The 16,248-nt window shown below is 42.5% G+C and overlaps 1 protein-coding gene across 2 annotated transcripts in view; it reads right to left on the reverse strand.

Moving 5' to 3' along the window:
• The window catches only part of LOC141113484 (protein MTSS 1-like), a 209,954-nt gene that overhangs the window by 62,071 nt on the left and 131,635 nt on the right, over positions 1 to 16,248 (reverse strand). For both annotated transcript variants that reach the window (XM_073606616.1, XM_073606615.1), the window contains exon 5: positions 7,113 to 7,204. In XM_073606616.1, the coding sequence (XP_073462717.1) occupies positions 7,113 to 7,204 (92 nt within the window). The remainder of the gene's footprint in view (positions 1 to 7,112; positions 7,205 to 16,248) is intronic.

Here is a 16,248-nt window from a genome sequence, read left to right on the forward strand (position 1 = left end):
ATACAAGCTTCACCACGAGTGCTCATGAGGTAGATGGCAACTCACCAGAGGTGTTGGACCACTTTTTAAAGTAGGTCAAATTGAGCTTTGATTGAATGGACCAGGTGGATCCTAAGTAGACATCTCTCCGCTATGAGACCCCCCCTCCAAGAAAGGCTGAAGATAAGGGAACAGACTCCACCAAAGGACACAAAGAAGAGCTCTTAAAGTGTAGTAAGTTTTATAAAAATGGTTTAAAAATGATCAAAGGTTGCACTCGCATGTGACTGTGCTATTCCCAGCACTAAGGTGTCTACAGCATGTGCGGGTTGGTATATCAAAATTGTGGCGGCGTGCGATCCACACCTCGTTCTGGATATACTGGAAAGATGGATGTCACATACAGGATACGGGAGTGACGAGTCCGCGCTTCTACGTACGTTTCGCCGTACTAGTGTCATCAGGAACTGAAGGGGGTCTCATAGCGGAGAGATGTCCACTTAGGATCCACCTGGTCCATTCAATTAAAGCGCAATTTGACCTACTGTAAAAAGTGGTCAAACACCTCTGGTGAGTTGCCATCTACCTCACGAGCACTCGTGGTGAAGCTTGTATTTGAAGGAACATCAAACCAGAAGATTTTATATGTTTATGGTGGATTGTCACTATGGACTTTAATAGTTAGCTTTTTTGCAAATGGTATACCTATACCAATTCATATGTTGTATTTTTTCATTCATGATGTTTTATAGCACCAGCACTTGTGCCTCATTGAGATCTAGAAGCCCTTCTGCCACGGTGGCAGATAGGACTTAGACTGGCAACACTCAGATTTGCTTTAGGGCTCATGAACATTGCCATATCTGGCTCTATAGTGTAAATTCTGGCTTATTTCCCTGCAAAGAAGCCAACATGTGCTGCGTATAGCTGCCTATAGATATCAATGGCCGTGTGTGACTAAATGGGTGTATACACAAGTACTTGTGTAAGCATGCATACAAATCTGGATGCAAATTTCCATGTCCAGAGTTGTATGCTTATATGTAACTTGTGTATACATATGTACAGCCACTGACTTCTACGATACATCTACTGCCAACTTAAAGCTCAAGTTCACCTTTTTGAAGGTAAAACACGTTTGCATTTTTTTTTTTTTACACTGCAGATTCTCAGGCAGCTGTCAGCCAGTACCTCCCATAAGGGCAGTCAGTTACTGAACTGCAGGAAGAATCAATGAACTGAGAGGACCCTCACCAGTGCCCTTGCAGTTCATTGAGAACAACCACCCATCTGCCGCAATGGTATATGGTAATTGTAGCTCATTCATTGACAGAAAACTGTGAACAAATGATGTGCTCCGCACGGCTGCACTGTTTTTGAATTGTGACAGAGGGTGTGGGGAGAGGATCCTCCGCCCACTGTCACAATTAAGGATTTGGGGGGTGCATGCAAGTGCTATTTGGCAATGTTACACCCTAAATATAGGTGTAACAAGTTACCAAAGGTGAACTTACTTTATCCGTTAAGACTGGTGAAAACTATGAGTAACAAGAGCAGCTTATCTTTTGGAAACTTGTATGTTAAAATCCTTCTATTCTTATTTTAGATGAAATGTTTTAGCGTAGTCTGTGCTGTATCAACATGATCTTCCATGGTGACCGTAGAGGAGAACTGACCTCTGTGCTAGTTTGGCTAAGGGCCACACACAAGTCATGTTTTAACCAGCTGCTGGTTAATGATCAAATGTACCTGCTGACCTCTTACGTTCTTACTTTTATGTTCAGAATAAAACAGGTTTGGTTATTCCTGATCTGTGCCTGCTGTACCATATACTTGTATGAAAAAGTATCCTGTTCTCTTTGTATTGCTTCCTTTGTGTGAAATCACTGGTGCTCCTGCCAGTCCTTCTGCTTTCTAATTAAAAACTGACCACACTAAGCAGGAGCGCACGGTATGGTCAGTTCTCTAGATGTGCTGGCAACTCAGCCTGCTCTCCTCCAAGGATCAGACTTTTCTTGACACACCCTTCCTGCACAGCCATTCACTGGGAAGATAAGTGTGCAGCTGTTTCTCTCCCCCCTCCCCTCCCCCCAGCTCTTATTCAGCTGAGAACAGAGCAAATTTGATCACTTCTAAAAAGGGGGAAAGGTGTATATAGCGTTTTATATGTATATACAAATGTTTTGCCTTTAATTTCTATTTCAACCACTTGCCTACTGGGCATTTTTACCCCCTTCCTGGAAATTATCGGCTTTCAGCGCTGTCGCACTTTGAATGACAATTGCACGGTCATGCAACACTGTACCCAAATGACATTTGTATAATCTTTTTCACACAAATAGAGCTGGTGGTATTTAATCGCCACTGGGCTTTTTCTTTTTTGCGAAGTATATATGCTGGGAATTTTTTGTTTATAGTTTGTTATAAAAATTTGCAAGCCGATAATTTTTCTCCTTCACTGATGTGCGCCAATGAGGCTGCACTGATGTGCGCCAATAGGTGACACCGATGAGGAGGCACCGATGGGCACTGTTGGGAGTGCACTGATAATCAGCAGGTTATCGGCTCTCTTTTTCTCCCCTTGTCCTGTCAGCGTGAGGAAAGGAAAGCCGATAACTGGCTTGTGTTTACTTCCATGCTCAGCTGTCATTGGACACAGCTGATCATGTGGTAAAGGGCCGCTGTGATTGGCCATTTACCCCGATTTGTGACCAGCTGAGTCCAATGGATCACGGTCTATGGACGCCCTCCCGGCAAATTAAGCCTGCGCTGTAGCGCAAGCGGGAAGGGGGTTAAACTAAATGGGTTGTTTTACAAGGTGATTGTTTTACTTTAAACGGTTATATCTTCAAAAATGTTTGAATTGCTTGGATATAGTAAAGGAGCGGATGTTTTAAAAGTGTTTTACTCATTTAAGGTCTACAGAAAAAAAGGGAGATAAGGCAGGAGTGGGGTGAAGGAATAAGTGCTTGGCAACGCTTTTACATAAGCGAATCGCAGTGACATTAAACACGCTGGTAAGATCTATTTATGCGTGCGACTCCCCTCCCTCCACCCAAAATATGTAGGTGGAGCACTCCTAACACCATCACTGTTAATCAATTGTTTGACTTGACTTCATATACCACCTACATAATACTCAGCACTATACAGAGAACATTGCACTAATCACGTTCTTCAACAAGGCATACAATCTAAAACTCCCATTACAAGCCCCATTGAATCAACTTCATTCAAAGCAAGTTAACATATCAGTATGTTTTGGGCAGAAAAATGGAGCACCCACTGGAAGCCCACACAAACACATGAAGAGAATACAAACTCAGATTGTATACCTGGACCCAGGAGGAATATCAGTGCTATTAACTACTGGGTAGGGCTGCGACTAACGATTATTTTCATAATCGATTAGTTGGCTGATTATTGTTTTGATTAATCGGTTAAAAACCTTAAAAAAAAAGTGTGGTGTATAATTTAGTCAATATGTAAAGTTTAAAAAAAATGGCAATTTATTCTTAAATATCTCTATGCAGTGGTAAATATAAATAACTATATTGTTAGGGAGCAAAATATCTAATCCACTCTGAGAATAACAGACAGAAGAGATATACTGTATATACTATTAGAGGCAATATACTGTATATACTATTAGAGGCAATATACTGTATATACTATTAGAAGAGATATACTGTATATACTATTAGAGGCAATATACTGTATATACTATTAGAGGCAATATACTGTATATACTATTAGAAGAGATATACTGTATATACTATTAGAGGAGATATACTGTATATACTATTAGAGGAGATATACTGTATATACACTATTAGAGCCCTTTCACACTGGGGCGGTTTGCAGTCGCTATTGCGCTAATAATAGCGCCTGCAAACCGACCCGAAAGTGCCGCTGCTGTGTATCCAGTGTGAAAGCCCCGAGGGCTTTCACACTGCAGCGATGCGCTGGCAGGACGGTAAAAAAAGTCCTGCCAGCAGCATCTTCGGAGCGGTGAAGGAGCGGTGTGTATACCACTCCTTCCCATTGAAATCAATGGGACGGCGCGGCTATACCGCCGGCAAAGCGCCTCTGCAGAGGCGCTTTGCGGTGGTATTTAACCCTTTCTCGGCCGCTAGCGGGGGGTAAAACCGCCCCCGCTAGCGGCCGCATACCATCGGTAAAACGCCGCTAATAATAGCGGCGTTTTACCGCCGACGCCGCCCCCCGCCCCAGTGTGAAAGGGCTCTTAGAGATATACTGTATATACTGTTAGAAGAGATATACTGTATATACTACTATTAGAGGAGATATACTGTATATATTGGAAGAGATGTACTGTAAATACTACTGGAAGAGATATACTGTATACACTATTGGAAGAGATATACTGTATACACTATTGGAAGAGATATACTGTATACACTATTGGAAGAGATATACTGTATATACTATTAGAGGAGATATACTGTATATACTATTAGAGGAGATATACTGTATATACTATTAGAGGAGATATACTGTATATACTATTAGAGGCGATATACTGTATATATTAGGAGAGATATATTGTATATACTATTAGAGGAGAGATATACTGTATATACTATTAGAAGAGATATACTGTATATACTATTAGAGGCGATATACTGTATATATTAGGAGAGATATACTGTATTATACTATTAGAGGAGAGATATACTGTATATACTATTAAAGGGTGAATCTGGTAAATATCATCAGACTCAAAGATCAATTTTTTTTATTTAAAAAACAAAGAGTCTTCCTTCAAAAAAAAATATCATTTTAAAAACGTTTGTTCTATTTTCTAATCGTTAGTGGGGTCAAATCGACATTCATTTTCAACCACAGAGACGGGAAAATTTGGAAATAGAAAACTTCTTGGTCAAAGGAATTTTCAGACAGTGTATGTGATTTTCGTTCAGAAATTTACATTCATTTTAAAAACAGAATGTTAAAAACAAGTGAAAGTTTCAAACAACATTCTTTCATTCAGCGAATGTACAAAGATTTTTCATCTGAATATTCTCGTCTGAAAATTGATCCGTGTGGCCAGCATAAAGCTTGTTACACACCTATGCAGTTTGCTTTTGATCTGTTTCTGCAGTGCTTTTTGCCATGCATTTTGATTTTTGCGCAAGCGATTTTGCTGCAATTTGCGTTTTTGCTTTTTTTTTTGGCCAATTTGTTGTTGGGCAGATTAAAAAACACAAATTACTGCAAAAACACATTACATGCTTTTCTGCAGCTTCTCCATTGAAGTATATTGAACAAAAAAAAGACAATCACTACTTGTAAGGGGTTAATTTTTTTACTGTAGAACTGTGAAAGTAATATTTACAGTAGCGATTATTTGCTCTTTTTGTACTATAAAGGGCTCATTTTAGTTTTTTTAACCCCATTAGGTTACTGGCCAATTACTGTAATCGATTATGAAAATAATAATTTCATAGTTGTCGATTAATCGATTAGTAGTTTCAGCCCTGCTACTGAGCCACTGCTACTAAGTACTGAGCCACTGCAGTGCCCATTCAGGTTTCTCTGCCAGCTTCCGTGGGAAGACCGATCTACCCCCCCCCCCCCCCCCTGCACACTTACCTTCGCTACAAGTGAGGAAATCCTCCTCTGACATAATCACAAGAGCCACAGAGGTCTATGGTCCTTGGAGCCAGGAGGTGGGATCCTGCGGTAGATTTAGTGCCCCCTATTGGAAACCGGCACTACAGTAACTGCCAGGGAAGGAAGAGGGTTATCAGCGGTGACAGCGTTGATAATTCCTCCTAAGCACAGGCCAGGGCTAAGCAGGGTGACAACACTGTAGCCAATTCACGCCAGGTGTTGTCACGTTGCTGGAAGGGGAATGACTGGTATTAAAATGTGATATTTTTTTTTTTGCCTAGAATTCTTTAAGAGCCAAAGCAGAAACAGTGGAGTCAGAATTCTAGCCATAAACATAACAGGCATTACGGTGGCTTAAGCTGGCCACAAATGGATCGGAACTTGTTCAGTTCAGCAGGGATTGGCCAAGTTTCAATCTATCTATGGCTTTTCCAAATCGAAAGAAGTCAATCTAACGACTGAACTCTTTTGAATGGCACTGATGGAAAACAATAATTCGATCAGCACCTGCAGCCAATCGTCTGCAGCACTGATCAGTGTATTTTGACAGCGGAGGAGTCCCAACTGTCAGAATACAATAGCACTGCAGAGAGATTCCTCCATCTATCTTGGTTTGCATAGTTGGAGAAATCCATTTTTTTTTTTTTACAGCCCGATAGCTGTTTGAAAAAAAAAAAAACATCCATGTATGGCCCAGCCTTAGTGATTAGCTTTTCTGTTTTGCAGTGCTGTTACCTGGGATCAAATTCCACCAGGAATGCTATCTGCACTGATACAGTATATGCTTTCCACATCTGGAATGTGTGCTTTTCCTACGATTCCAAAAACACGTACTAATAGGTCATCAGTCAGCAAACGGACTCTGGAGCGTGTATACAGTATGTGGGGGGGATATTGGTCTGTATGCCCCTTTGGGTGGGGGAAGGATTACATACTCTGTAAAGTGCTAATGGCCACTTTCATAGCAGCACCTTCCACAATGATTCTCCACATCCACAGAAATTGGCCTGCTATGGAATATGTAGACATACATTGTGCAAGCTGGACCTAACTAGATGCAAAAAAAAAAAAAAAAAAAAAATACATACACAAAACTCAGCTTTAATCTCTGATTGCACTCTCTGTAAGGCTCGGTTCATGCTGCCGCGACTTGGGATCCGACTTGTGAAATCCCATTTTAGCCAATGAGAGCGGTCTTAAATAGAACTACTGAAGTCTCTCCAACTTTAGAAAAGGTTTCTGTACTACTTCAAGGCGACTTCTATCCAGCTTGTGCCCATAGATTTTAATGGAAGTTGCCTCCAAGTCGGATCCTCATCTATATTGATGTGATTTGGATTCGACATTACAGGAAGATTACCCAGGCATTCCCTGAAGTAGCTTCAAAGTTGCACTCGTGTCGCCTGGCAAAGTTGCACTGTAAAAGTGGGGTGACTTTCAGGCCGTGGCAGTGTGAACCAAGCCTAACTGATACAGGAACTATTGTAATGTCTTACCTTTAGCATGGTCCTTGTCAAGCTGGCTAGCTATCTTCTTCCACTCTTCAATTTTTCCTTCTAAAGGGTTGATTAGACTGTCACTCAGGGCCCTGCAAAGAAAACAAGGGTCGGCTTTAGGAGAGGACATGAGACCATACACAAGCATTGCCTGATCTTCACACAATCCTGCGCAGGGTACATCACCTAGAAAACTGGGGAAGGATGGCTTTATAAAGGGGGAGGGAGAGGGAGAGGGAGAGGGAGAGGGAGAGAGAGAGAGACTGGGATAGTTAGCTAGATGAGAAAGATTAGAGATAGATAAGATAAGGCATATCAGCCTTTCTCAACCTTTTTACCCCAAAGGAACCCTTCAAATAATTGTCGGGTCTCAGGGAACTCCTTATAAACCAATTCATTGGGGGCCAGTTGGAAAAATGCCCCTTTCAATATTTAGCCAGTTGTAGTGGAAATGCCACCCCTACCGACTAAAAATACTATTGCTGCCATGTGTTGTTGGCACCATCAGATGGGAGGTCAATCAGCCACAAGCTCAAGGAACTCCTAGCAATGTCTGGAACCCTGGTTGACAATAAGATAGATTAGATAGAATAGGATAAGATAGAGATGATAGATAGATAGATAGATAGATAGATAGATAGATAGATAGATAGATAGATAGATAGATAGATAGATAGATAGATGCAAAAGACAATGCAATTTGCAGTTCCATGCGCTGAATGAAACACAGGATGCATTTTCATGCACTGCAATGTGTTGTGGCGGCACACTACACAAAGTTGAATGAAATGTCATTTTATATGGCATTCCAACAACGTAAAAAAAAAGAAAGTAAACAGTGCAATGCAACACATTGCACTGCCCCTTAAAGTGGTTGTAAACCCATTTGTTTGTCTTGTATCTACAGGTAAGCTTTGAATAAGGCTTATCTATAGATAGTGGAAATATCTCCTAAACGTGCGCCATTTAGGAGATATTTCACTTGTAGTGCGCCAAGCTGTGAAGAAAAACAGACCACCGTGCCGTTTCTTCCCCAGCGTGTGTCGACAATGACGGGCGCATGAGCGGGAGTGACGTCACGCGACTCCAGCCAGTCCCAGAGCCGGAGTCCATGGCCCTGGAAGGAAGAGGAGCGAAGATGGACGCGGCCTGCACAGGGGACAGCACGGGCTTAGTATGCAGGTAAGTGTCATATAATGGGCTAGTATGCGATGCATACTAGCCCATTATGCTTTTAATTTGCAGGCCTTTTGGGGAGCAAAAGAGGAAGTAAACCCATTGGGGTTTACTTCCTCTTTAACAGAGCATAATGTGCATGGTGGTGTGTGAATGGGCTCTAACACAGGTACTTCAGCACTCTTTTTACTTGCTTTTAAGCTAGGTCAGATTCATTCAAGTTCTGCTTCCCCTGCATATTTAAAACATAATGTTTTTTTTTTTTTTCTTCCTTGCACTTCGCAACAGCTGTTTGGTTCTTAGACGTGCTGCAACAGCCCCCGGAAAAACTTGCCATGTCATCAAAAGTCCAAAAACAACAATTTTCTATTTAAAGGATCTGGAAACGAAATGTTCTGTAATCTAACCCTGTTCTGACAGGCAAGCCAACTTTTTTTCTTTTTCCAAAAGCTTGAATAATTTGCCTATGCAAACGATATGAGCGCGATTTCCTGCTGTGCCATAATAAAGGATATCAGTGGCACACAGAGAAAGTCCTATCAGCATGGAAATGGTTAATATCAGACGCAGACTCCAAACAATTACTGGGAGTCATATTGTGCGGAGCCGAGCCTTTCAAGTGGTAAGACACACCAAAGATCCGTTGTTGGCTCAGAGAGACAATCTTTACTGCCGGGTTATAAATATAACAGACACAACTGTATGGAAAATGGTTAAAGAGGAACACTGAGCTGTACATCTGGAAGAGATCTTATCTTATTTATTTACACACTGGAAACGGACTGATCTCAGAATTATCTTAACTGATTTTAAAGGCTCGTGTGCTCTAAGGTGACCACCTTTTTTTTTTTTTCTTTTTTACAAATCCTCCCCCAAACACTACTGGCCTTAAAAGCCAATTGTTACCAAAACCAGATCAACCAGAATAAAATATATACAGTACTGTGCAAAAGTTTTAGGCGGGTGTGAGAAAATGCTGTAAATAAGGAATGTTTTTAGAAATAGAAGTGTTAATAGTTTATTTTTTATCAATTAACACAATAAAAAGTAAATGATCAGAGATCAGAAGAGAAATCCAAACCAAATCAATATTTGGTGTGACCACTCTTTGCCTTCAAAAGAGCAGCAGTTTGTCTAGGTACACTTTTTTTTTTTAATCTGATCTTTTTTTATTTCTTTCTTATGCAAACAACTTCAGACAAGTTGTTCAGGTTCAGACAAAATCACATTAAACCAAACACAACCCCAAGAAAAAAAACAAACAAAAAAAAAAAAACCACCCAAAACCACCCTACTCTTGGAAATATATATATATATATATATATATATATATATATATATATATATATATATATATATATATATTAAAAAGGAAATTAAAAAAAAAAAAAAAAAACAACAGTAGGGGAGAAAAAGAAAGCGGAAAAAAAAAACAAAAAAAAACAAACAGCGTCTAGTATTACATTAAATTGGTTTACAATAATACCCAAGTCATGGATTGAAGCCACTTTGACCAGGTAGCCTCAAACTTACTCATGGAATTCTAGATACACTTGCACACAGTTTTAGAAGGAACTCGGCAGGTAGGTTGTCCAAAACATTTTTAGAGAAGTTACCACAGATCTTCTGGGGATGTAGGCTGCCTAAAATCCTTCTGTTTCTTCATGTAATCCCAGACAACCTCCATGATATTGAAATCAGGGCTCTGTGTGGGGTTGTTGTCCTGCTGCAGTATAAATATGGGGCCAATCACACACCTCCCTGATGGTATGCCATGATGGATAAGTATCTGCCATGAATAAAGTGGTTGTAAAGCCTCAAGGTTTTTCACCTTAATGCATTCTATGCTGCTGCTCCCCCCCCACCCCCTCACCTATTTTCTTACCAGAGCACGATTCGATCCAGTGATGTGCACGAGCGCAGAGGCTTCAGCCGCTCTCTTTCTCTCCTCATTGGACAGATTGATGGCAACAGAAGCCATTGGTTCCCGCTGTCATCAATCAAATCCAGTGACACAGGAACGGGGCAGAGTCCCGCTGTTTGTGTCAATGGACAGGTGCCCCTGGGGGTAAGCAGCTTTCCCTGGGGGTAACCGATGAAGAGGAGGGGCCTGGAGCACTGCAGAGCACCCCAGAAGAAGAGGATCTGGGCTGCTCTGTGCAAAACCATTGCCCAGAGCAGGTAAGTATAGGCATGTTTTTTTTTTTTTTTAAATAATAGAGGGTTTACAACCCCTTTGAGGCCTGAGAGCTGAAATGCGTAGTCTGTTTTACAGCTATTTATAAATGCTTTTTCAATAAAGGAAGATCTTTACTGGATGCTATACTAAGTGCCAATCACCATTCCTGCAATTCATTGATGAGTATATTTCTCAGCATTGAGGACACCTTTGACCCTTACCAAATCAATTTGCAGGAATGCAGCCCCTGACTTGCAAAGAACCTCCACCATGCTTCACTGTTGCCTGCAGACACTCATTATTTATATTATTATTCCAACTCTTTGCCAACAAACTGCCTCCTGCTACAGCCAAATATTTCACATTTTGACTCATCAGTCCAGAGCAACTGCTGCCATTTTTCTACACCCCAGTTCCCATGTTTTTCTGCAAAGGAGATGGAAACCAGGCTAAGCAACTCAACTATGCATGAACACATAGGAACTGGGGGCAGAAAAATGGCAGCAGGTGCTGAGTCAAAATGTGAAATAATTGGTTGTAGCAAGAGGAAGTTTGTTAGCGAAGGGCCGGAGAGCGGTACAATAATAAGTGTCTGCAGGTAACAGTGAAGCATGGTGGAGGTTCCTTGCAAGTCTGAGACTGCATTTCTGAAAATAGAGTCAGAGATTTGGTCAGGGTCAAAGGTGTCCTCAATGCTAAGAAATACAGGCCGATCCTTATCCATTGTGAAAGGCATGTGACTGGCCCCAAATGTATTCTGCAGCAGGACAACGACCCCAAACATACAGCCAATGTAATTTTTTTAAAATCATAGTTACCTCGGTGGATGCAGCATCGGTCCGATGCTGCATCTGTCCCCGGCGCCTCTGCATTGAGAAACGGGCGATCGAACATCACTGATCGCTCGGTTCTGACAGTCCCCTGAGGAGAGAGCTGCTGACTGTCAGTCACAGTCACATTGGAGTGCTGAGCTGTGGAGGGGACGGCCATGTCAGTCTCTTAGCGGCGGGTGTCAGTCCAGGCACCTGGCGGATCCAGACTCCCATTGTGGTGATGACGCAGTGCCAGGATATTTTATTCTATCTTTTCATGTGACAACACTGAAGAAATGACACTTTGCTACAATGTAAAGTAGTGAGTGTACAGCTTGTATAACAGTGTAAATTTACTGTCCCCTCAAAATAACTCAACACACAGCCATTAATGTCTAAACCTCTGGCAACAAAAGTGAGTACACCCCTAAGTGAAAATGTCCAAATTGGGCCCACGTGTCAATATTTTGTGTGGCCACCATTAATTTTCCAGCACTGCCTTAACCCTCTTGGGCATGGAGTTCACCAGAGCTTCACAGGTTGCCACTGGAGTCCTCTTCCACTCCTCCATGACGACATCACAGAGCTGGTGGATGTTTGAGACCATGCGCTCCTCCACCTTCCGTTTGATGATGCCCCACAGATGCTCAATAAGGTTTAGGTCTGGAGACATGCTTGGCCAGTCCATCACCTTTACCCTTAGCCTCTTTAGCAAGGCAGTGGTCATCTTGGAGGTGTGTTTGGGGTCGTTATGTTGGAATACTGCCCTGTGGCCCAGTCTCCGAAGAGAGGGGATCATGCTCTGCTTCAGTATGTCACAGTACATGTTGGCATTCAGGTTTCCTCAATGAACTGTAGCTCCCCAGTGCCGGCAGCACTCATGAAGCCCCAGACCATGACACCCCCACCACCATGATTGTCTGTAGGCAAGACACACTTGTCTTTGTACTCTTCACCTGGTTGCCGCCACACACGCTTGACATCATCTGAACCAAATAAGTTTATCTTGGTCTCATCAGACCACAGGACATGGTTCCAGTAATCCATGTCTTTAGTCTGCTTGTCTTCAGCAAACTGTTTGCAGGCTTTCTTGTTCATCATCTTTAGAAGAGGCTTCCTTCTGGGGCGACAGCCATGCAGACCAATTTGATACAGTGTGTGGCGTATGGTCTGAGCGCTGACAGGCGGACCCCCCCACCCCTTCAACCTCTGCAGCAATGCTGGCAGCACTCATACGTCTATTTCCCAAAGACAACCTTTGGATATGACGCTGAGCACGTGAACGCAACTTCTTTGGTCAACCATGGTGAGGCCTGTTCTGAGTGGAACCTGTCCTGTTAAACTGCTGTATGGTCTTTGCCACCATGCTGCAGCTCAGTTTCAGGGTCTTGGCAATCTTCTTATAGCCTAGGCCATCTTTATGTAGAGCAACAATTCTTTTTTTCAGATCTTCAGAGAGTTCTTTACCATGAGGTGCCATGTTGAACTTCCAGTGACCAGTATGAGAGAGTGAGAGCGATAGCACCAAATTCAACACACCTGCTCCCCATTCACACCTGAGACCTTGTAACACTAACAAGTCACATGACACCGGGGAGGGAAAATGGCTAATTGGGCCCAATTTGGACATTTTCACTTAGGGGTGTACTCACTTTTGTTGCCAGTGGTTAAGACATTAATGGCTGTGTGTTGAGTTATTTTGAGGGGACAGCAAATTTACACTGTTATACAAACTGTACACTCACTACTTTACATTGTAGCAAAGTGTCATCACATGAAAAGAATCTATATAGATTATCTATCTCTATCTATATACACACACACCTCAACCCAACCTCTGATGCATCATATAATAATGAATTGCTATCTGCAGTACCTTGGTGAATAAGACTGTAGCTGTAATAGGGCAACGGAGGTTTGGGCGATAATGAAGATAAGAATGTATCAGACAGGTGTGGCGATAACCTATATCCCGACATCTGCTCTTTACATAGTGACAGCATGCAAAACACAGAAAACATTAACATAGTAGACCATCAGAAATAACCGACGGGAGAAAACTAGGTGTGTTTGTGTGTAATAAATCCCATTAGTCAGTGTTGACGATGTACTTCCAGCTGGGAGTTCCTGTGGTTTTAGGCCACGGCTGGTGTGCTGATGCCGAGTGACATGCAGACAAAGATCTTCTGTGACTACTAATCACAGAGCAGTTGTCCAACACGCAGCCTGCCCTGCGGACAAGACTCATCCGGAATGCTGTGACATCATCTGGAGGGAGACACAGGGAGCGCTATGACCGCAATGTGAGCAGAAGTCCCAGCTAGCAGCACACAGACCGACCATCTGTAAGGCTTTATTAGCACGGGCGCATGGGGGCGGCCATCGGCGAGACGTTTGTAGATTCTCGCCGGCGGTTCTACATGTTTCTCATACACAGCTGTAAGCAACTGCTATCAGATATTTACTCCTTGGTCAGGGCTGTTCACATGTAACCCCTCAACTGAGCTGCTACATGCAAATAAAGTCTCCGACCGACCCTGGACACAGACAGTGTGCGTCCAGGGTCAGCGTTTCTGTGGAATTCCAACTGCGCATATTCAGCCAGTATGTATGCGGCCATAGATGTTTAGCTGCTTCTGAACAAAGCAAACGCTGCACCACTGGCTGCCCATAGGGGGTGCCATTTTTGTACCATTAGGGGGTGCCATTTTTGTACCATTAGGCAGGAGCTCTGATTTGCGGTTTTGATGCGCTATTTCAATGGGTTTTTGAATATAGAATCTGGAGCAGATGGCATTACCAGCCACTGACCAAGGCTTGGGGCCGATCACATCAGGTTGCTAACCTCCCAAAGTGAAGTTTACTGACACAACACAAAAAATTTACTGACAGATCCACCTTTTTTTTTTTTTTTTTTTACTTGCAAGACACAAAGAAATTACTAACAGCACCAAACTTTTTACTAACCGTTCAAAAATTTAGCCAAATTACCGGTTTCAGTGCAAATATCAATATTTAATCTACAAACATGTAGTTAATGTGATTAGCAAATTGCTTAAGGTATAACAAAAAGGCAAAACACATATCAGGTTAATATAACCCAGCACAGAGCTCCCCTTTACATCAGAGTCCACAGGATTTCCTCTACTGCCGCGTACACACGATCGTAATTTCGGCCCGCAAAAGACCGATGAGAGTTTTTCGTCGGAAAATGCGACCGTGTGTATGCTCCTTTGGACTTTTGCTGGCCGAATTCCAACCAGCAAAAGATTGAGAGCAGGTTCTCAATTTTTCGTTCGGAAAAAGTTCCTATCCGAAAATGCGATCGTCTGTGGCAATTCCGACGCACACTCGGAAACAATTTGACGCATGCACGGAAGCAATGAACTTCATTTTCTCGGCTGGTCGTAGTGTTGTACGTCACCGGGTTCTTGACGGTCGTAAGTTCAGCAAACTTTTGTGTGACCGTGTGTATGCAAGGCAAACTTGAGCGGAATCCCGTCGGAAAAGTCATAGTATCTTTTTCGGACGAGAAGTCCGATCGTGTGTACGCGGCATTACAGTGCAAGGGGGAACTCTGTGAACTCTGATGTAAAGGGGGAACTCTGATGTAAAGGGGGAACTCTGATGTAAAGGGGGAACTCTGATGTAAAGGGGGAACTCTGATGTAAAGGGGGAACTCTGCAAACCCTGATGTAAAGGGGAATGCTGCACATTCACAGTTCCAAAGCAGGCCCGTGGCCATATTTTATGGGCAGCTACCATCTCTAAAGAACATTTATGGACAGTGTAAAAATTGGCCTATTTTTACAAAATGTCAGTAAATTTACAGACGGTTGGCAACCCTGGTTAGGATTGTGCTGGGCAACCTATTCTACCGATTAAAAGAGGTTTTATTTAGGTCTGTGTTGCTATTAGAGAGTTTCTCTCCTGTCTGCCAAAACACTGACTGCAGGACAGGAATTGAGGGGAAATCTCTCTAAAGGGGCCCCATCAAGCAGTAACAATTCAATAGGGGTTCTAACCCTTCCCCATTCTATGCAAAACTTAGAAAAAAAAACGTTTTGGCTGGGCATGCACTTAAAATATATCTAAAGTGCAAAACATTTATATATATGACACCTTACCAATCATTAGATGTGGTAGCTGCGTTTGTTTACTTTTTTTTTCCTAGCCTTTTCCCCCTTTTTTGCCTTACCAGTAGCACTTCCAACCCTTGGGTGACAACACTCACTTGGCTCTACTGTATCTATGGAGAAGCAGCAGCAGCCACACTACAACCAGACTATAGAACACATCCCCCTCCTCTCCAGGGGAGGTGCTCTGTAGTCAACAGAGAGACCTGGGAGCAATGCTAACTGATAAAGTCAGCATAGCCAGAGAGCACTGGAAGTTGTCAGCTCACAGACTGTCAGGATCAACAGGTCATTTTTGTATTTATTGAACAGATATAACAAAATGCTTTCATTTATACAGTTTACAGACCAAAAGAGACCTAATAAAAGACGTTTTTTGGGTATTTACTGGTTCTATTCAGTTCCTCAATATAAATGTAAACCTGGGCTTTGCTCATACACAAGTTGCTTGGGTCATAGATTATACAGGACTATGGACTCCACCTCCAGTGACCTGTTCCTCTATACCCGGAACTACTGGGTATTCCCTTCAGTTCCTGCAGCTATACAGAGTGGCAGAAGAGGAAAGGAAAGGTAAGTATACGATGGAGCTTAGGAGAGGAGAGGAGGGGGGGTAATAAAGCAATCCTTTTGCGCTGTCCTGAATGGCAAACTTTTTTTCAAGCTATCGATAGATTGGAGAGGGATTAGTCCCTCGGTCAGGTTTTTATTAGCATCTATTCGGGAGATTCACCCTCTCTATCTGTCCTAGTAACTTATCACCAAAAAGCAAAAGAAAATCCCAAATTGTTAGTCGTCACCAAAACTGGAACTGAGGGGTATCCTCCAATAGG

Source organism: Aquarana catesbeiana, linkage group LG12 (genome assembly GCF_042186555.1).
Source record: "Aquarana catesbeiana isolate 2022-GZ linkage group LG12, ASM4218655v1, whole genome shotgun sequence".
Taxonomy (NCBI): Eukaryota; Metazoa; Chordata; class Amphibia; order Anura; family Ranidae; genus Aquarana; species Aquarana catesbeiana.